The sequence below is a fragment of the Aquarana catesbeiana genome, linkage group LG07, assembly GCF_042186555.1.
Source record: "Aquarana catesbeiana isolate 2022-GZ linkage group LG07, ASM4218655v1, whole genome shotgun sequence".
NCBI lineage: Eukaryota > Metazoa > Chordata > Amphibia > Anura > Ranidae > Aquarana > Aquarana catesbeiana.
The window spans coordinates 170,498,384-170,521,579 of record NC_133330.1 but is presented as its reverse complement, the minus strand read 5'-3'; the positions used below and the strand labels follow the sequence as shown (position 1 = coordinate 170,521,579).

Genomic DNA, 23,196 nt, shown 5'->3' with positions numbered 1-23,196 from the left:
GACCCGGTGCGCGTGCCCGGCGGCCGCAATGTCCGCCGGGCACCCGCGATTGCCGGGTAACAGAGCAGGACCGTGGATCTGTGTATGTAAACACAGATCCACCTCCTGTCAGAGAGGAGAGGAGACCGATGGTGTGTCCCTTGTACATAGGGACACCGATCGGTCACCTCCCCCAGTCAGTCCCCTCCCCCCACAGTTAGAATCACCTCCCTAGGACACACATTAACCCCTCGATCACCCCCTAGTGTTTATCCCTTCCCTGCCAGTCACATTTACACAGTAATCAATGCATTTTTATAGCACGGATCGCTGTATAAATGTGAATGGTCCCAAAAATGTGTCAGAAGTGTCTGATATGTCCGCCTCAATATCGCAGTCACAATAAAAATTGCAGATCGCCGCCATTACTAGTAATAAATAAATAAAAATGCTATAAATCTATCCCCTATTTTGTAGACGCTATAACTTTTGCGCAAACCAATCAATATACGCTTATCGCAATTTTTTTTTACCAAAAATATGTAGAAGAATACGTATCAGCCTAAACTGAGGAAAAAATTTGTTTAAAAAAAAAAAATTTGGATATTTATTATAGCAAAAAGTAAAAAATATTGTGTTTTTTCAAAATTGTCCCTATTCTTTTGTTTATAGCGCAATAAATAAAAACCGCAGAGGTGATCAAATACCACCAAAAGAAAGCACTATTTGTGGGGAAAAAATGGTTAAAATTTCATTAGGGTGCAGTGTGATATGACCGCGCAATTGTCATTCAAAGTGTGACAGCGCTGAAAACTCAAAAATGGTTTGGGCAGGAAGGGGGTGAAAGTGCCCTGTATTGAGGTGGTTAAACTCCCTGAGACTGAATAGTTTTTTCCTATGCTGGGGTCACCATTGAGATATTTGTAAATCACTATCATGTCCCTTCTCAAGTGGCCCTTCTCCAGCAAGAATAAATGTAGTGCCTGTAGTCGTTCCTCGTAATTGAGGTCCTCCAATCTCAACTCTCTCCAGCTCCAGCACTTCCCTTCTGAGGACTGGTGACCAGAACTGGATGGAATACTCCAGATGTGGCCTAACCAGAGCTCTAACCAGAGTTTTATATTCTACAATTCTGCCAGCCTTGGTAGCTTCAGCTTGACATTGCATGCCATTGCTCAGTCTGTCATCTACCAGTACCCCCATATCATTGTCCATTCTTGATTCCCCCAGTGGTTCTCCCCCTATCGAGTAGTTTGTATTTATGTTTTTTGCTCCCAAGTGCAATGCTTTACATTTCTCCACATTAAACCTCATTTGCCATGAAGTTGTCCACTCCATTATTTTGTTCAGATCTTTCTGTAAATTGTCTACATCCTGATGTGAAGTTATTGCCCTGCTTATTTTTGCATCATCCGCAAAAACTGAGATTGAGCTATTTATCCCATCCTCTATATCATTGATGAATAAATTGAATAGAATTGGTCCCAAGACAGGACCTTGGGATACCCCACTTACCACTCCAGACCAGTCTGAGTACATGTTATTTATCACCACCCTTTGGACACGCCCCTGTAGTTTTTTACCGAAGAACAAACACTATGGTCCATGCCTGCAGACCTCAGCTTGTAGATTAAGCACTTTTGGGGAACTGTATCAAATGCTTTTGCAAGATCCAGATACACTAAATCCACAGGCCTTCCCCTGTCTAGATGGTAGCTCACTTCAGCATAGAATGTTAGCAGATTGGTCTGGCAAGAACAAAGTCTTCAGTTGTTTTTTTATTCCTACACAAAATGTGACAGCTGAAAAACGATATCATTTTTTTTTTGCATTCTGCAGCTGTCTTTATGTTTATGAACAGCTTTAATACAGCCTAATGGAATTGGGCGCATCAAGGAATCAGTTCAGTCTTTAAGTATTATATCAATGCATGCTCATTCATGAAGAATGTACATTTTTCTCTTGTTTAGTTTTACTTACTTAGTTCAAGTTTAACATTTTAGCTCACCATTCATGCAGCATTTTTCAAAATTAAAATATTTTTTAAATTAGAAGCTGTTTTTGCACATATATACAACACAGCTGTGTGCTTTATACATGTGGATTGCACTTTATTTCCTTTTGGGAATTTAGGCTGAAGTCCCATTCAGTCTAATGAATGTAAATATGTGTCCTGAGGTTGAGGGCAAATCTGACACATAAACTTATACTGCTGCAACAAGAGGTTTGGAAACTCAAAAAAACAAAAAATGTTAAACCAGCCTACACATAACCCATCCTCCAGTGTAGATCAGCATATCCTTTAAAAGCTGTGCTCAGACCCTGCTGGATCAAAGATTGTAGGGCTAGCCTTGAATGTGACATTCAGGTACTGGGCTCTGCTTTTTGGCACTATACAGATGATAGTGTACCTATGTATTTAGCCACAGGGTGATCTCCAGTTCCAGAGCTGTGTGACAGTGTCTGGTGTGATCCAGTCTCTGAAGACTCACTGTCTGAGTAGGCCTATTGACGTGGCACAGAATAACCTTGTGTGTCTCTAGGTACTGACCTCTGCATTATGTTGCTTTCTAGACCTTGTCAACTATGGCAGTTGCCCATAGCATTTTATCCAGATCCAGAACTATTGCACAGCCATTGGACCTCTCTGAGGACTTACCTTATGAGTAAAGCTTTCAAATTGAAGGAAATGGATATTTCCTTGGTGTGTCTTTGGAAGCCCTTACTGCACCCCACTGGTCTGGTAATATGTTGAATGGTCTGATATATAACCTTTAGTTGCTAAGCCCTACATGCTAGCACTTTTTGGACCTCTGTGTACTGTGATAGTTAGCTGCAAGGCACTCTCCAAGTCTAGACCTGTAGCATAACCTCTGCTGTCCCGCAGTCTTTTCAGGCGTGTTTAGTGAGTGGGGCTATTTAGTTTCAACCTTTTACATAGCTACCATTAGATCTGAAGTTTTTCCTGGAATGCAACCTTTGAACTTTGTTTGTGATACTTCCCAAACTTTGGTACTGTTTCAGTTACAAATCGCTTTCGAGGTTCAGAGCCATGGCCCACTGCACCTAGTCACAAAGAACTCACACAGAGAGAAGACCAGGTGTGCTGAAGCACCAGAAACTACTTTACAGTTGGCATAGTTATGCAATTCTCAATTTTTCCCACCATCACCATCTGGCATTAAGATGGTTAAGGCTGAATAAACTAAGTACTGATATCTTCCACTTGGTGAAGTGTTGTGCATTATGTCTCTATATACGTTTTCCCACCTTTTCAGCCTAGAAACAGCAATGTCCTGTTATGGCTCCTGTTTCTCTGATACCTTGTGGATCACCCAGTTTCTGGTCTCGTTCCAATGTCTGCCTGTAGTGACATGGCCACCCCTGTCTGTCTGTGATCCTCATCAGCACCAGCTGCTTGAGTTTGTAAGTACAATAGGCTTTTCCTCACTCACTGGGCATAGTTGTTCTGCAATGCTTGGTGCAGCATATCTTTACAAAGATACACAGAGGACAATCACGCTGCAACAGGTAACCTCAGCCCTACTCGTCTATTGCTAAAGGCAGCAACTTCCCAGGTTTCCCAGAAGGGACCAACACAATTAATGCAGGCGATTGATGCATAAGCCTACCTGCAAGGGTTCTAAGTGCGTTCTGGTGCATTCTATCACTGAACCCACTGCTACTAAGTAAGCCTGCGACCAGTCACCCTGTACAAGGAGAGAGAGCAGCATAGACAGTCTTTATTACAGGAAGCTTCTGCACAGAGGTAAAGTTTCACACTGAGTTATTATACAGATCTTGAAGAAATACACAAAGGACACCGGGATTAAAAAAAAAAATTGCTTATCCCGGAGTTCAGCTTTAAGAGTACTAATTATTGAAGAAAGAAGAGAGAAACCAACCAATGAAGAATCTTGACAACTCTTACCACATCCCAAAAATAATTGGAAAAATTGGAAAAAGTGCCCCCAGGGGATAGTGCAGGTAAGAGAATTGTCAAGATAAAAGAGACAAGAATGCTAAAAAAAGTATAAAAATATACTTAATTCTATTGGAGAGAGATATACATATAATCATATGAGTAAGTAAAAATTGTTATGTATTAACTAGTAGGCAGGTATGTATTGATGCAATAATTGGTTTCAACATAGCAGAGAAAAGTAAGCATTTGCAATACATAATACTAACAGGTCATGTGTTCCTTTTAAGATGCACAGCCTCGTTGGAATAGATGGTACCTCACGCCTCGAAAATTGCTAAGTCGCATAGCAAGATTCAATGGGGAGAGTAGGAGGTACTTACTTACTCATATGCTTATATGTATATCTCTCTCCAATAGAATTATATCAGCATGCTTCCATTTAACCCCTGAGGAAGGAAATGAACATATTATCAATCTAGCCCTTTGGCCTTTCTTCCGAAACATGTTGGGATTTGTTGTGACCACTACCCATATTCGACTTTATGTCTAGAATCTTGTGTATCTAAACACTAGGGATGAGCTGAACACCCCCCGGTTCGTTTCGCAACAGAACCTGCGAACGGACCGAAAATTCGCACGAACGTTAGAACCATATTGACATCTATGGGACTCGAACATTCAAAATCAAAAGTGCTCATTTTAAAGCCTAATTTGCATGGCATTGTCCTAAAAAGGGTTTGGGGACCCGGGTCCTGCCCCAGGGGACATGTATCAATGCAAAAAAAAGTTTTAAAAATGGCCGTTTTTTCGGGAGCAGTGATTTTAATGATGCTTAAAGTAAAAAAAAAAAAAAGTGAAATATTCCTTTAAATATCGTACCTGGGGGGTGTCTATAGTATGCCTGTAAAGTGGCGCATGTTTCCCGTGCTTAGAACAGTCCCTGCACAAAATGTCATTTTTAAAGGAAAAAAGTCATTTAAAACTGCTTGCGGCTTTAATGTAATGTCAGGTCCTGGCATTATGGATGAAAATTAGTGAGACAAATGGCATGGGTACCCCCCAGTCCATTACCAGGCCCTTTGGGTCTTGTATGGATATTAAGGGGAACCCCGCACCCAAATTAAAAAAGGAAAGGTGCTGTATGCTGAACAGCAGCATACAGGCAGTGCAAACAAGGCAGGTACTGTAGGTTTGTTGTTAAGTAGAATCTGTTTGTAATTTTGAACTGGTACATTTTTAACGTGTTTAGCTCCAGCCAAAAAATCTATTTTAAACTTTTTGGAAAACCTAGGGATGGGTTATCACCCCTGTGACATTTGTTTTGCTGTCTGTGCTACTCTTCAGAAGATTTCACCTCACTTTTTGTCCCAATGACAAATTTTTTTTGAAAATTTGGGGTTTTTTGTGAAACAAGGATTGATGATAAAGCATCAGTGGAAAGGAGAAAAGTTTTTCCCATATTAACTCTTACAGGAGAGAATTTCCCTTCCTAGGGGTAGATTTCATCTCATTTCCTGTTGTCTCCTTCCGTTTGCAAGTAGGAGTCGTTTGTAAGTTGGATGTTTGAAAGTAGGGGCATGCCCTATATACTCAGCAGAAATTTGGGCCTTAGGTGTTGTTGTGGCCACAACACTATAAGCCCTAACAGGGCCCTGCTGTGAAATATTAGATCAAGAATTGTAATTACATGCCCCTGTTGAACAGGGGCAGAAAAATTGGGCCTTTGGTGGTGGTGGTGGTGGTGCTGGTGCCACAACACTGTAAGTCCTCAAAGATATTCTTGGTGGGCGCAGAAACGGGCCCTGCTGTGAAATATTAGATCAAGAATTCCAATTACATGTCCCTGTTGAACAGGGGCTGAAAAATTGGGCCTTAAGCACTGGTGCTGGTGCCACAACACTTAAACCGCTCACAGATACTCTAGTTGGAGCGCAGGAACTAGCCCTGCTGCAAAGAATTGCATCAAAAATTATAATTACACGCCCCTGTTAAACAGGGGCTGAAAAATTTGGACCTTAGGCACTGGCGCTGGTGCCACAACACTGCAACCCCTCACAGATACTCTAGTTGGAGCGCAGGAACTAGCCCTGCTGCAAAGAATTGCATCAAAAATTGTAATTACATGCCCCTGTTAAATGGGCTGAAAAATTGGGCCTTAGGCACTGGTGCTGGTGCCACAACACTGCAACCACTCACAGATACTCTAGTTGGAGCGCAGGAACTAGCCCTGCTGCAAAGAATTGCATAAAAAATTGTAATTACACGCCCTTGTTAAACGGGGGCAGAAAAATTGGGCCTTAGGCACTGGTGCTGGTGCCACAACACTGCAACCCCTCACAGATACTCTAGTTGGAGCGCAGGAACTAGCCCTGCTGCAAAGAATTGCATCAAAAATTGTAATTACATGCCCCTGTTAAATGGGCTGAAAAATTGGGCCTTAGGCACTGGTGGCGGCACTGGCGGCCCCCAGAACCAAAAATGTTCTTACAAGCTATCATCATGATTGAGGAGGAAGAGGATAATTATTCAGTATAACAGGATAGTCACTCAGCATCAGCATAGGCAGTCTTTGAAGGGATCTGACATTTCAAAAAAATTTATTCGGTTACATCAGCATCAGGTGCTTGGTAGCTGGTGGTGATCCAAGACTGATTCATTTTTTATGAAGGTCAGTCAATCGAACGAGTCGGTGGACAGATGCACCCTGTGATCGGTTACAAAGCCTCCAGCAGCACTGAATGTGCCTTCTGAATGAACTCTGGATGCAGGACAGGCCAGTAGCTCAATTGCATACTGTGCAAGCTCTGGCCAGTGATCCATCCTCAAGACCCAGTAACCCAGAGGATTTTTGGTGGGAAAGGTGTCCAAGTCAGATCTTGCCCCTAGGTATTCCTGCACCATGTAAAACAGACGCTGGCGATGGTTGCTGGAACCGATCATACCTTGGCTCTGCGGACTAAAAAATTGTCTGAACGCATCAGTCAGACGGCCACCTTCGCCACCGCTCCTTCTTTGACTGACCGAAGCCTCAGCAACACGTTGTCCAGAAACAGGAGTTTGTAACCTCCCAGTCTCTGGGAACGCATTGCACAGACCTTTCTGCAAGGCCTCCCAAAGATGTTTCATCCTCTGCTCCCTCTGCGATGGCAAAATAAGGTCCACAACCTTACCCTTGTAATGTGGATCAAGGAGGGTTGCCAGCCAGTATTGTTCCTTCTGCTTGATACCACGAATACGAGGATCCTTCCGCAGGCTTTGCAGGATCAGGGAGGCCATGCAGCGTAGGTTTGCTGAGGCATTCGGTCCAGAGTCCTCTGGGTCACTAAGGACGACATGATCCGCAGCCACCTCCTCCCGGCCACGTACAAGTCCATGTGTTTCTTGGGACTGTAAATGATCCTTTAAAGACTGCTGCTGATTGCCAGGCTCCACCTCCATACTGACACAATCCTCCTCATCCTCCTCTTCCTGTGTGATCAGCGGGCATGCAGGAACACTGTCTAGATAAAGGGGGCCTTGAGAGCTAAGGAAGTCCTCTGCTTCCTGCCTCTGTTCTGCCTCAAGTGCCCTGTCCATTATTCCACGCAGTGTGTGCTCCAACAGGTAGACAAGGGGGACAGTGTCACTGATGCATGCACTGTCACTGCTCACCATCCTTGTGGCCTCCTCAAATGGTGACAGGACAGTGCATGCATCCATGATCATGGCCCACTGGCGTGGGGAAAAGAATACAAGCTCCCCTGACCCTGTCCTGGTGCCATAGTCACACAGGTACTCATTGATGGCCCTCTGCTGCGTGTGCAGCCACTGCAACATGGCCAACGTTGAGTTCCACCTGGTGGGCATGTCACAGATTAGGCGGTTCTTGGGCAGGTTAAATTCCTTTTGGAGGTCTGCCAGCCAAGCACTGGCATTATATGACTGGCGGAAATGCACACAGACTTTCCTGGCCTGCCTCAGGACATCCTGTAAGCCCGGGTACCTACCCAAGAACCGCTGCACTACCAAGTTAAGGACGTGAATCAAACAGGGCACATGGGTCATTTGTCCCTGTCGGAGGTTGGTGCCATTGTCGCAAATCACCATTCCTGCCTTAAGTTGGCATGGCGTCAACCACCTCTGAACCTGCCCCTGCAGAGCTGACAGAACCTCTGCCCTAGTGTGGCTCCTGTCCCCCAAGCACACCAGCTCAAGCACCGCATGGCATCTTTTGGCTTGCATATTTGAGTAGCCCCTTGAACGCCTACGGAGCACCGCTGGTTCCGAGGACAAAGCACAGGAAGAGGCCATGGAGGAAGAAGAAGAGGAGGGGGTGGAGGAGAGAGGTGTGTCAGAATCATTAGTAGTGGCATTTTGGAGGCATGGTGGCGGAACAACCTCCAACACTACTGCACCTTGTCCTGCATCCTTCCCAGCTGCCAGCAGAGTCACCCAATGTGCCGTGAAACTTAGGTAACGTCCCTGTCCATGCCTGCTGGACCATGAGTCAGCGGTAATATGCACCTTACCGCTGACCACCCTGTCCAGCGAGGCATGGACATTGCCTTCCACATGCCGATAGAGAGCCGAAATAGCCTTCCGTGAGAAAAAGTGGCGTTTGGTTACCTGCCACTGAGGAACCACACATTCTACAAACTCACAGAAGGGGGCAGAGTCTACCAACTGAAAAGGTAGCAGTTGAAGTGATAGCAATTTTGCCAAGCTGGCATTCAACCACTGGGCATGTGGATGGCTGGGAGCAAACTTCTTTTGGCGGTGCAGCAGCTGGGGCAAGGAAATTTGCCTGGTACAATCTGACGTCGGTGTACCGAAAACAGATTGCCCACAAGTACTTGGCTGTGACACACCTAATTCTACACCTTCATTCCTCTCAGTGCAGGTCTTAGAGAGGACTGAAGGTATAGTGGGGTTGGAGATCTCAGCTGATGAGGAGCAAGGAGAGGTCCTCTTTGTTATTTGGTGTGGGTCTTTTAGATACGCTTGCCAACGAACTGCATGGCAGGTCAATATATGTCTGGTCAAGCATATGGTGCCCAAGCGGGAGATGTTTTGGCCACGCGAGATACACTTGAGACATATGTTGCAAATAGCAGTGGTGCGATCTGATGCACTTGTCTCAAAAAAGGCCCACACCAAAGAACTTTTGAAATAATGCGCAGAGACAGCAGCGCCCTGCACATGCGGAGCTTTGTGGTGTGATGCAGTCAGTGTGCTGCCCTTAGGCTGGCCCCTGGAGGGCATCCTGCCTCATTGGTGATGTGCCTCCTCCTCTCTCCTATCAGGCACCCATGTTGAGTCAGTGACCTCATCATCCCCTCCCTCCTCATCACTGGAGCAAAGCTGGCAGTATGCTGCAGCAGGGGGAGCATGACTGCCAGATTGCTGTCCTTCTTGGGCACCCCCTCTGTCCGTGCTCACGTTACTGTCTTCATCTAGCTCAGTATCATCATCAGTGCCTTCTAAACGCTGGGCATCCTCCTGGAGCATGTACCCAACACTGTGGTCAAACAGCTCGAGGGACTCCTCAGGAGGACATGGTGGGGCTAGGGAAGGAGTCACTGATGCCATTGAGCTGAGAGAAGAGGCCGCATTGGCAGCTGCTTTGCCTGACAAAGTACCCTGAGCATGGTTGAGAGAGGATGAGGAGGATGAGGACGGCTTGGTCATCCACTCGACCAAGTCTTCCGCATGTTGTGGCTCAACACGGCCAGCTGCCGAAAAAAGGCCAAGCGTGTCCCACGGCCACGTGCTGATGAGGATGCACCATCTCCATGCCCAGCACTGTTGCCTCTAGACACAGAGCCTGCTTGCCCTCTTTTATTAGCTTGTGACTGTCTGCCTCTCCTTGTTGGCCTTCCAGACATACTAATGGCCTGCAGTGAGATGTAGCTGCACTAAGCGCTTGGATATATATATATATATATATATATATATATATATATACTGATACTGCAGCTAGCAAAATCAACTGCCTGCCTGTAGTATGAGAACATCACCAATCTTCTACAGGTAGCTTTAGATGAACACTGTGCAGAGGTCGCACTACACTAACTTGTAGCTTTAGCTGAACACTGTGCAGAGGACGCACTACACCAATGTTAAAATAATGTAGCTGCCTGCGGTAGTGATAGGATCAGGAAAACATCACCAACCTTCTACAGGTAGCTTTAGCTGAACACTGTGCAGAGGTCACACTAGACTAATGTGTAAATAATGTAGCTGCCTGCGGTAGTGATAGGATCAGGAAAACACCACCAACCTTCTACAGGTAGCTTTACCTGAACACTGTGCAGAGGACGCACTACACTAACGTGTAAATAATGTAGCTGCCTGCGGTAGTGATAGGATCAGGAAAACACCACCAACCTTCTACAGATAGCTTTAGCTGAACACTGTGCAGAGGACGCACTACACTAATGTTAAAATAATGTAGCTGCCTGTGGTAGTGATAGGATCAGGAAAACACCACCAACCTTCTACAGGTAGCTGTTCAGAGGACACTCTACACTAACTTGTAGCTTTAGCTGAACACTGTGCAGAGGTCGCACTACACTAACTTGTAGCTTTAGCTGAACACTGTTCAGAGGACGCACTACACTAACTTGTAGCTTTAGCCGAACACTGTGAGGAGGACGCACTGCACTAACTTGCAGCTTTAGCTGAACACTGTGCACTACACTAACTTGTAGCTTTAGCTGAACACTGTTCAGAGGATGCACTACACTAACTTGTAGCTTTTGCTGAACACTGTGCAGAGGTTGCACCACACTAACTTGTAGCTTTAGCTGAACACTGTGAGGAGGACGCACTACACTAACTTGTAGCTTTAGCTGAACACTGTGCAATACACTAACTTGTAGCTTTAGCTGAACACTGTGAGGAGGACGCACTACACTAACTTGTAGCTTTAGCTGAACACTGTACAGAGGTCGCACTACACTAACTTGTAGCTTTAGCTGAACACTGTTCAGAGGACGAACTACACTAACTTGTAGCTTTAGCTGAACACTGTGCACTACACTAACTTGTAGCTTTAGCTGAATACTGTTCAGAGGACGCACTACACTAACTTGTAGCTTTAGCTGAACACTGTGCAAAGGTCGCACTACACTAACTTGTAGCTTTAGCTGAACACTGTGAGGAGGACGCACTACACTAACTTGTAGCTTTAGCTGAACACTGTGAGGAGGACACACTACACTAACTTGTAGCTTTAGCTGAACACCGTGCACTACACTAACTTGTAGCTTTAGCGGAACACTGTTCAGAGGACGCACTACACTAACTTGTAGCTTTAGCTGAACACTGTGCAGAGGTCGCACTACACTAACTTGTAGCTTTAGCTGAACACTGTGAGGAGGACGCACTACACTAACTTGTAGCTTTAGCTGAACACTGTGCACTACACTAACTTGTAGCTTTAGCTGAACACTGTTCAGAGGACGCACTTCACTAACTTGTAGGTTTAGCTGAACACTGTGAGGAGGACGCACTACACTAACTTGTAGCTTTAGCTGAACACTGTGCAGAGGTCACACTAAACTAACTTGTAGCTTTAGCTGAACACTGTGAGGAGGACGCACTACACTAACTGTAAATAGTCTAGCTGCCTGACTGTGGTACTAATAGGATCAGAAGAACACCAGCAATTTTCTTCCGGTAACTGTAAATACTGTAACAACACAAGCCTGCCTGTCAGTAGGAAGATAATAACAGGAACGGATCTAGATAAACTGAATACAGTGTATATATATATATATATATATATATATATATATATATATATATATACAACACCTGGGATGCATATATATATATATATATATATACACAATTCACTGTAAGTGCAGCTAACTGACTGACTGTCCTGCCTAATGTGTCTAACTTAAATCAAATGACACTGTCTCTTTGTCTCTGTCTCTCAACGCCGGAACACACTACACAGGGCCGCCGTGCAGGTGGCCTTATATAGTGTGGGGTGTGTACTAAACCCCCTGAGCCATAATTGGCCAAAGCCACCCTGGCTTTGGCCAATTACAGCTCTCTTTACAGACGGCGCTGTGATTGGCCAAGCATGCGGGTGTGCATGCTTGGCCAATCATCAGCCAGCAATGCACTGCGATGCCGCAGTGAATTATGGGCCGTGACGCACCACACGAATTTGGCGCGAACGGCCCATATCGTTCGCAATTCGGCGGACGGCCGAACAGACGATGTTCGAGTCGAACATGGGTTCGACTCGAACACGAAGCTCATCCCTACTAAACACCTAGCAGCTGTTATATTCTAACTATATGTGTTCCATTCATATATTTTTAGATGTTTATCGTTCACACTATTCTGTATTTACTTATTGAATAAAATTTATATATTTTTATACTTTTTTAGCATTCTTGTCTTTTATATCTTGAAAGGGAGGGAGGAACAAGTGAGCAAAACCAAATTGAAAAAAGGAATACATTAAGGATGAGAGAAGCCGAAAAAAAATTGCATGAATAAAAAAATAGCATAAATAAGTCCAAAAATGTAGAAATACAGTCAGTGAATCCAATAAAACTCATGAGGCACATAAAAATGAAGAAAATCACATACTATGAAAAAAATCGCATAAAGTGACAAAAGTCTAATAAAATGGAAAAAATTGCATAAAGTACAAAAAAGTGCAAAAAAGTGCAAGAAAACAGTGAATTCAATAAATAAAGGTGCATAGTCCAACAAGTGCAATCTTCATATAACAGTTCATGCAAAAAAAAAACAAAAGTGCATGTGCAGAGAATGATCGGTTTCAAATTCCTCCAATCACCGACAATCCGTGGTGCGCCACACGATTCCCCTAGACTCTCACCTCTATTAAAGACCCCTACGGGTCAAGTCAAGACTGCAGTCTGGAAGCAGATGTGATCCAATAATCGATCCATCTCCTCCAATCTTACCAGTACTGGCGGGTCTCTGATGGAAGACTTCAGGCTTGGCAAGTAAGGTGGGGGCATGCAATATAAAGGAATAACCCCATCGTGTAGTAATCCAACACAGTTTTAGAAAAACACAACGTAGTAACTTACATTAAAAAACTGGATAAACAGCACAGAACAGAGTACTTCAGGTCTTGGCCGTGACCCTGAAGTGATAACACCTGACTCCTCCCTGACGCGTTGCGTCACTGTTCACGTGACTTCATCGAAGGGTGATCCCTTTGATGAAGATGAAGACTTGCATTTAGCAATAGGTCTCTTAGTCAGGTGAAGCAGGCATGCAGCAGGATTTTGGTGCAAGTCAACAGAAGCAATATGTTTAATCGTGGTGAGCACATCATTCCAAAATGGTTGGATGTTTGGACATTGCCAGAAAATATGGAGCATAGTACCTTTCTCATCTTCACATCTCCAGCATGTGTTCAGAACTTGATGATTTATTTTAGGCAACAGAGCGAGTACCTTGTACAGATACTCACTTTATAAGGGTAGACGCCTCTTTAATTCTGTCCTTGACTAAGTCTTTCCTGATGTCTCTGGTGGTTGGAGTGCACAACTTCTTCAAAGCAGAAGGTGTGTAGATGAGGTGGAAGAACCAAGTTTTTCCTCTGCTTCTACAGCTTCTACAGCAGTAACCTTGCCCTCAGCCTCCTTTGCTCAGCCCCAAGCATAAGAGTTTTCAATGTTTGGGTTTTCCCCATAGCACCATTCTAAATTTTAGCTCAAGCATTTGTATTTGACTTCCTCTTCTGGTGTTCATTCGCCCCATTGTGTTTTTTCCATAATTCATTGGGCTTTATGACATTTTAGAAACCTACCCTGATGTATGTTATATTATCTATCGGCATACTCTTCTGTGCTGTGGATTTTTTTTCATTATTTGGATGCACACCTAATGGTGCTTGACCCTCTTCAAGCCCTATCCCTCAAAGATTTTGTGAATACATTGGCAGGAACCCATTTTCACTACTTCCTTACACCAGATTTTTCGTAAACTCCAGTAGTCTTTATTTCCTTTATATACTGTTCCAATGTGGTTATATCCCACCAGGTGGACAAACAAGTCTTTATTTCCTACCCATTTCCTCCTATTTCTTTACTCCTCTTGGTGGATTGCCTTACATGTTTTTAGTGAAAAGTGCCCTTCAAGGTCACAGGTCGCGATCCTCTGTATAATTAGGCCTTCTGTACTGTTTGCGCAAAAAACTGAGACATAAGGGTTGGAGGTTGGGGTTACATACAGTAGGGGCTGGCTTTACATTTTTTGCTTTGCCAGTGTCCCGACCTCCTGTACGTTAACAGTACTGTCAACATGTCCAAAACTTACCCCCCAATGAATTCCTACAAAAAGTTTTTATGTATGAAAACTACTTTTTTTTGTCTTGGCTAGAGTATGATGGAGTTAGATCCTTTGCCAAGTTTATATTGCTGTCTGTGCCCCTACTGGTGAGATTGATTCCTGTATTTGTTCTGGTGACCTTTGCTACTGAGACAGAAAGTGAAGATACATCCATCATTTTTGAGTTGTCACCAGAGCAAGAATTAACACCTGTTCCTCTCAAAAATATTTGAATTCTTAATGGTGGATGTTAGCTCTAATTATATAACATTTAGTTTTCTAAAGCAATGTGTAACATAAAAAATGTACAATACTTGTAAAATACTTGTTTTATTCTTTTTGCTTTATTGGATCTCAGTGCTACTGATCCTCTGCAGCCTGTTTGTTGCTACTTCCTGTCTAGATTAATTTATGCTACAACTGTTTGTGTTTACTGTAAACTGCATCTTCACAAAAATGTATAATTACAGGAACAAATAAAAAACCTAAAGATAAAGATGATGAACCAAATAAACCTAAATCTCCAAAGACTAGAAAAGGTGATGATGATCCTGATAAGCCCGAAATCCCTCCAAAAGGTATGAAATGCAATATCATTTAAAAAAAAAAAATGACTGTTTTTGACCAAAGCCTTTGTAAAATTTGTTTGTACCTCTTGAGCTACATTCTCAGGGGGCAGTTTTAGTGATGGATGCACATGTCGCCAGATTCCACACCTGCACAGGTATTTGTGTTGATTGTCACTAGATTATATCCCTGTTTTATGAAATCCTTCCTAAGGTGTTTCAGTTGGGAATTTCTTTCTGTGGTGTCTAAACAGATTAGATCGTACCTTATGGCCTTACTATAGATGATAGTTTCTCTTATGTGAACTATCTGGAAACTGTCATGCCTGAGGTACCAGTATGGTCTGCAGATTTTCTATTTATGGATATTGGCAAGCTTGTATTGCATTGTTGAGGATATGGGGACACACCAGGATTACAGCAGGAGTACAGAATCCAGGGCGCTTGTAGGGCAAATGTAGTATATCCAATATTGTGTGCAAAATGACCCACGAGTCTCTATGTCAAGGACATGGGTGAAACTCTTGTTGCAGTTATGTGGCACCAATCAGCAGGGATATCTGTATTGTAATTCTTAACCTCCCTGGCGGTATGATTATGTCGGTTTTTAGGTGCTGAAAGCCTTACAATTATTTTGCATGGAAATTTGGCGTTTTATATTGTAGGCCTGTAATTCTTAGCAATAACACACTTACATTTGTCCAAACAAGAGTCTAGTAGATATCACGGGTATGATAAAGTTTGAAAAACAAAATCATAAATTATAATATAATAAATAAATCTAAATAATTAAAAAAAAATAATATAATAATAAAATAAATTTCCCCACGATTCACTATCGCTCAATTCTGCAAGTGTTCTAATTTACTATTGCTGTTTTCTAGCTGGTCTTAAGCCACTTTTGATGTAAAGAGACACTTTTTGGTTGCTATGGACAATCTCAAGTTTCCAGGCAGAAAGAACAATATATATAATAAAAAACTGCATGCAGGGGGCGTGACCGGAAGCCGACCTTAATGGACGCCTGAACTCACAGCTCCATCAGCCCACAGCATTGAAGGCACATTAGGGGACGATTCGCAGCACCCACATGGGCAAATCGAGGACCACCCGATCCTCCAAACAAAGGGGCACATCGCAACCCCCTCCAGGAGCATCCACAGACCTCCGCACCTTCTTCCTCCAGACGGACATGTCTCAGAGCGGGGGAGACAAGATGGCGCCGGACACTCAGGCGCGCGGACGACGGAGCTCCCCGCAGCCCAAGCCGCCTCACACCACCCAGCAGCACCATCCATCTGACTCCCCGCTGAAGGAGACAGGCCCAGGGATCCCAACATACGACGAGGGAGCGGTGAGTCCATCGACCCTCCCTGATCCCCAGTCTATGCAGACATGCGGGCCGCGGCCCGCCATGATGCCGGCCGCCTCACAGCACTACACACAGTGCTCAGCAGCATTTCCGCGCCTTCTCAGAGCGGCCTCAGACCCTTACATGCAGGGAACGGCTCCGCTCTCCCCAGCATCCTCAATCCTCTCCCAGGACTACCCACCATTACCTGCCCCGGCCCACCCTCCTATGCAGAGGCACCAGGACCTGGAGGCTGACAGTGAAAGTCCCTGGGCCATGACTGTATCGTCCCCCCCACCAAAGGCACAGAGACTATCCAGATCTAGAGACCCCAGTGTCTCTAGGCAGCAACAAGCCTTTAACCCCTCATATGCACAGAAAGCCAGCACCCCTCCTTGTACAACATCAGACAACCACCACATGAGCCCCCCCCAGCTAACATAGGCCCTGCCATGGTCTGAACAGTGGGAGCCCCCGGTGTCTGGACCCCCCGTGCCATCTGAGGCAGGTTCACTTAGCCCACGCTCCCCGCCTCCAGCTCCATCCCCACCGTGCCAGCAATTTGGACCGATGCAACCCCCACATATGCCACCTCAATGGTATACATATCTTCAGGCCATGCCCACCAAGGAGGACTTCAGACAACTAATAGAAGATGTGAAATCCACATGCTGCACAGAAATTCAAGTTCTCCAAACAGGCCTTAAACACCTGGCAGACAGAGTGGAAATGGTGGAAGAAGAGATCCAGGAAACAAAATTAGCAGTTCACAGATCACAACTTCAGGGAGCGGAACATAGATCACTCCTCAGAGACATGCAGAGGCACGTGGAGGATTTGGACAACAGGGGGCGCCGCAACAACATTCGTGTGAGAGGTATCCCAGAATCGGAGGGTAGCGAGGACTTACAAACCACTCTACAAACCATCTTCAACAACCTCCTCGGCGAATCCCCCACAAAACATATAGAGATGGACAGAGCACACCGAGCCCTGCGACCTAAAGGAGCAGCATCCAAGCCAAGGGATGTTATCTGTAGAATCACCTCCTACCCCCTCAAGGAGGGAATCATGAAACAAGCACGCCTGGCACGCAAAATTATTTTGACGGGACTCAGTTACAACTATACCCTGATCTCTCTTGGATCACTCTGCAAAAACGCAGACTCCTTCAACCGTTACTGCGACTACTACAGACCAAGACAATCCCCTACCGGTGGGGCTTCCCCTTCACCCTCACTGCGAAGCACCAAGGCACAACTGCTGTTCTGAGATATCCGGAGGACCTCCGCACATTCTGTAACATCCTGGACATTCAACCTCCACAGCTTCCAGATTGGGACCTAGTAGCCACCCCTCCAACACCACCCACAGTCTGGCAGAAGGTCCCCACCTCCAATCGGCCCAGAAACCCTGAAGCATCACGCAAATCTGCCAAGCACAAGAACGGATAAGCTTCACCGCTTCATGAAGGCTTGCACCTCCGATTGGATCACTACTACTCTGGAACATTGGTTCTTCCTACTCGGGACTTAAATGCCCACTATATTTCTAGATTATAGTCTCCTAAATTGCCCCTACACCATAGAATGATTAACTACAAGGGCTTACCTAGATCGAGCTTTGAGAAAGTAGATACTCATTCGATCGCCCCTCACCCCCCCTGTTCTTTTTTGATTCATAGTTTAGCAAATCATAAAGTTTGACTGTATAACTATACTAGTGGCGGGCTCCCTGGTGCCTTCTCCTGGCTGGTCCTTTTGGGTTGGCGGGGGGGGAGACACCTGGGAATCCGTGGTTGTCAAGGCCTGTTGGCCAGAAAAGCACTGAAGATAATGTATGCAACATGTTACCACTTGGTCTTATTCTCTCACCTCTTTCTTCCTCACCTCTCTTCCCTCTCTTTCCCTCTTAGTCGTCCTCAGGTGTACACAAAGGTGAAGGCGAGGTGTCCTGGTCCCCTCCCGGAGAGTGCCGGCTCCTGGTTTTTGACCACAGACCCTGGTGCATCTTCGGTAAGTAAGCTCACACACGCCCACCCACACGTAGACAGATGGCAAAGATACTATCCTTAAATGTCCATGGACTAAATTCTAACAAAAAAAGGCATCTGGCACTGAAGGAGTTCAGACAGTCGGGGGCTGATATTGTACTGGTACAGGAAACACATTTCAATAAAGAGGGCTCATTCGCGTTCGCCTCCAGATATTTCCCTCAAATATATTTATCATCTAGCACTCAAAAAAAAGCGGGTGTGGCTATACTTATTAAAAAGGGAGCCCCCTTCACTTGTGCAAACCACTATGCTGATCCTAAAGGTCACTTCATTATCCTACAGGGTACATGGCACGCACAACCAATCACGTTGTGCGCTCTATACGCACCGAACACCAAACAATATAACTTTCTCTCCAAAGTATACTCCCGCATCTTTAAATCAAATCCAGGGGTTTTGGTGGTGGGGGGGATTTTAATCTTGTCCAATCAGCAACTGCGGACCGTCAGGTGGTGGGCACCCGGACGTCACCAACAGGAGTCCTTAGGGACTCTAGACTCTTTCGACTAATCTCTAGACGATATGCGCTCTTTGACGCGTGGAGGGCCCTTCATCCAGGCGATCGGCAGTATACATTTTATTCCGCCACCCACCGCATTCACTCTAGAATAGACTACTTCTTTGTCAACAATCTCACGCTCAAACTAACACAAGCAGCTCAAATACTCCCCATCTCATGGTCAGATCATGCCCCCATCCTACTTAGGTTGAACTTAGACACCCCTAACCGCAGATCCTATAACTGGAGACTTAACACATTCCTCCTCCAACACCTGCCCTCTCAACTGGAATTACATTCCACCCTTAAACATTACTTTATAGAAAATGCCTACTCAGAAACTTCATTATCTACACTATGGGAAGCCCATAAGGCGGTCCTACGCGGTAAGTGTATGGAACTGTCCTCCGCAATGAAGAAAGATAAACTAGCAGCGAAATTAAACGCGGAGAGGGATCTCAGAGTGTTGGAGCGTAAGCTCCAAGATACCCCCACAATACCCCTACTCCGGAAAATAATTAGTTTCCGCTCTACCCTTAAAGAACTCGCACTAGGCCAAGTAGAAAAAGCACTGATTAGACTGAAACAAATGTTTTATGATAAAGGAAACAAGGCGCATTCCCTTTTAGCCAACAAATTACGAGACAAATCCCATATGCAAACACCACATCAAATTAAAAATAAATTGGGACAAATGGTATCCCACCCTACGGAGATTGCCCATGCTTTTGCAGACTTTTACAAAAACCTATACAACAACCCAGACATACCCAGTAACCCCCCCTCGCAGGACTTATCCCACAAACTGCGACAGTATCTAGAATCCAGCGGAATCCCCCACTTGACGCCAACGGACTTGCTATCATTGAATGCACAGATCACAGACGAGGAAATAGAACTGACTGTTAAAAATTTGCCTTCACATAAAGCCCCAGGACCAGACGGATTCCCATACGAATACTACAAAACGTTCCTCCCCACCTTACTCCCACATATGCGCAGGATATTTCAAGCCTTCCTACAAGACACCCCCATACCTCCAGACATGCAACGTTCCTTTATTACGCTTATACCTAAACCGGATAAAGACCCCTCCATATGCGCTAGTTACAGACCCATTGCGTTACTGAACTCCGACCTAAAAATCTTTACCAAACTCCTTTCCAACCGCCTCAATCAGATCCTCCCCTCCCTGGTCCATAAAGACCAGGTGGGATTTGTCCCGCTCAGACAAGCGGGTGATAATACTAGAAAGGTTATAGATCTGGTAGAGGTGGCGAACAGGGAGGGCCAGGCGTCCTTGCTGTTAAGCCTGGACGTGGAAAAAGCATTTGATCGGTTGGGATGGCCTTTTCTGTTCACCACCTTACAATTTGTGGGATTTCGGGGACCTTTCCTACAAGCAGTCAAACACTTATACACTAATCCCTCATCCCAAGTTAGAACCCCCTTTGCACTCTCTCCAACATTTTCTGTGGCGAATGGGACTAGACAGGGGTGCCCACTCTCGCCCCTCCTATTCGCACTCTGTGTAGAACCCCTAGCAGCATCCATCAGGAGCAACCCAGATTAAGGAAATTTCGGTCAGAGGTAGAGAATTTAAGATCTCCCTCTTCGCCAACGATATTATACTTACACTGACTCAACCCCATACTACCCTTCCGATCCTACATACAGAACTAAGCCGTTTTAGAGCCCTTTCAGGATATAAAATAAATGAATCAAAATCAGAAGCACTCCCAATTAATATCCCGGCCACCGAGGTCACACTCTTAAAATCCAACTTCCCGTTTACATGGAAAACAACATCCCTGAAATATCTGGGGACGTACATCACCCCCAAATTTAACACCCTGTATCAGGAGAACTTTCCCCCATTATTCCGCTCAATTAGATCCTCATTGCTCCAATGGAAAAAGCACCATATTTCTTTACTAGGTCAAATAGCTTCGCTTAAAATGACTATCCTTCCGAAGCTCCTTTATCTTTTTCAAACACTACCCATACCAATTCCGCTCCACCAATTGAAAAAACTCCAGTCTGAACTCCTACAATTTGTTTGGAATTATAAAAGACACAGGGTACCGGGATCAGTGTTGATGGCGTCCCGCAATGAAGGGGGACTGGCTTTCCCTAATATTATTAAATACTACTACGCAGCTCAACTACACGCAGTAGCATCGTGGTACACCCACAAGTCCTACAATAAATGGACAGAAATTGAGAAGTTATGGCTAGCTCCCACACATCCAAATAACCTATTATGGAGTGCGAACACGGATGTGGCCCCTGAACGTATGCTAGGTCCCATGTCCCTCTTGCGGAGGATATGGCGTAAACTGGCCTCTACTCATGGACTGTCATCGGAGAGATCGCTCCTGACCTCTTTTGTCTGTAACCCCAAAGTGCCGGATAGCCTTACCTATCAAATGTCACATCCCTGGACCTCCCGGAATTTATTCCATTTTGGAAGCCTGGTGGATCCTAGGACATGGAAACTTTTGCCATTTACTGATCTACAAAATAAACATGAACTCCCTAGACAGGCGTTTTATGGGTATTTACAAATCAGACATTATGCACTTACCATAACACCCAACCTACAATTTTCACCTCCCTCCCCATTCGAAACTATGATTCTGGCAGGCAATGCCCAGAGAGGGCTCATATCGGGCATATACAAGATCCTAAACACATTCTCCCAAGATGGGCAGGGCAAACATTCCTATATGACCAAATGGGAAAGGATCCTTGGTGAGGACATTCCTATGACACAGTGGCAGACCATTTGGTCCCAAGCAGCAAAGAGCTCAATATGCTCACTGTATAAGGAAAACTCCTATAAAATTCTCCTACTGTGGTACATGACCCCAGAGGTGCTCCATACTATCTTCCCTAATACCTCCGATAGGTGCTGGCGTTGCCAAGGAGCAAAAGGCACCTTCCTACATATATATTGGAGCTGCCCGCTGCTGGCCCCATACTGGTCCACAGTTCAGAGATTACTAGATCGCTTATTGGACACACAGGTCCAGGCATCCCCGAAGTTCTTTTTATTAGGTCTATCACCACTCAAACTCTCCACCCCATATAAGAAATTAGTGCGTCATGTCCTAACGGCAGCAAGATGCCTCATAGCTTTACACTGGAAACGCTCCACCCCACCAACTGCTGAGGATCTTTATGCCAGAATTAAGGACATGGAAGTAATGGAAAAAATGATAGCCAGAATACAAGACAGACTGGAGGCACATAACAGGGTCTGGGAGCCATGGCACCTCCGGGAGGACCCACCTTGACCAGGTAACACCACCATTTCAACGACTTCTATATTCCCCCCCCCCTTTTTTTCTAAATCCCATTCCTTTTCTCCTCTCCTCCTCCTCCTCCTTCTTCTTCACCTCCCCCTCTCCCCCACTACCCACCTCTAATTTCTCCTACTGCATAGTCTTATGACTTCTACAGTTTTGGAACATATAACCACAGTTTTGCAGTGGTGAAGCATGTACTCCAATAACATGTAAAACAAATGAATCACTAGACGACAAACATTGGACTACCGAAGGCACCTAGTAATACTTTTGTCTATGAGTATAGAAGTTTAACATCAGCAAACTATATGTTAACTTAAGTTTATGTAACGCCATTGCACATACTGTTTTCACTGCAATGTATTGCACATGTGTTTGAAAATAAAAACGCTATTTGAAAAAAAAAAAAACTGCATGCAGGGCATTGGACAAAGCACTAGGGACAAAAGGGATGTGAAATGATTTGATACAGTACTGTAATCTGTAAGATTACAGTACTGTATGTGTTATTAATTTTAAATTTTTTGAATTTGCCGCCAGGATCCACCCCCGTGCGTCGCAACGCTCTCAGGGAATGGAGCCTGGCACAGAGAGGCTTCGGGAGGAGGACAGAGCCCGCAGACACCGCGGGGGACATCGCAGGATCCTGGGGACAAGGTAAGTATATAGCACCAGGATCCTGCAATGCAATCCCGAGTGTGGCTCAGGGTTACCGCTAATGGTGCTGAAATTTAACCCCGAGCCACACTCGGGAAAACCGTCAGGGAGGCTATGCAAAATCAGCACCTACACTGTCAGGGCGTACAATGCAGTAGATTTTATTGATGATCATATAAGAGTTTTATTACTCTCAGATCTATCTTACCAACACTCTGGAACTGTAATTTTTTGCTGTAGAATTACAGTATAAATTTCTTCACTGGCCAGAAGCACATCCCTGCAGCAGGCAGTTTTCTGTAAGCACTCAATATATACATTTTCTGGCTGCCTGAACCAGATGTTTACAGAGTTTTTACAATTGCAGTTTATGTACAGACATGGATAACTCATCAGCAGTGACACATCCCTTTTTGTAGGGCTCAGTCTGAAGTTCAGTCAGAAAAAAGAGCCACACAACAGACAGTCCATGCTGTGCTGTCTATTTAGCTAACTGCAGTGCTCTGGGAATCTATTCACATGTATTAAAGCAGATGTCTGC

At 44.9% G+C, this 23,196-nt stretch overlaps 1 protein-coding gene across 1 annotated transcript in view; it reads left to right on the top strand.

Moving 5' to 3' along the window:
- PRG4 (proteoglycan 4) overlaps positions 1-23,196 on the top strand; it is a 276,400-nt gene that overhangs the window by 116,200 nt on the left and 137,004 nt on the right. Inside the window, exon 11 of the mRNA XM_073591959.1 lies at positions 14,686-14,793. Coding sequence (XP_073448060.1) covers positions 14,686-14,793 — 108 coding nt within the window. The remainder of the gene's footprint in view (positions 1-14,685; positions 14,794-23,196) is intronic.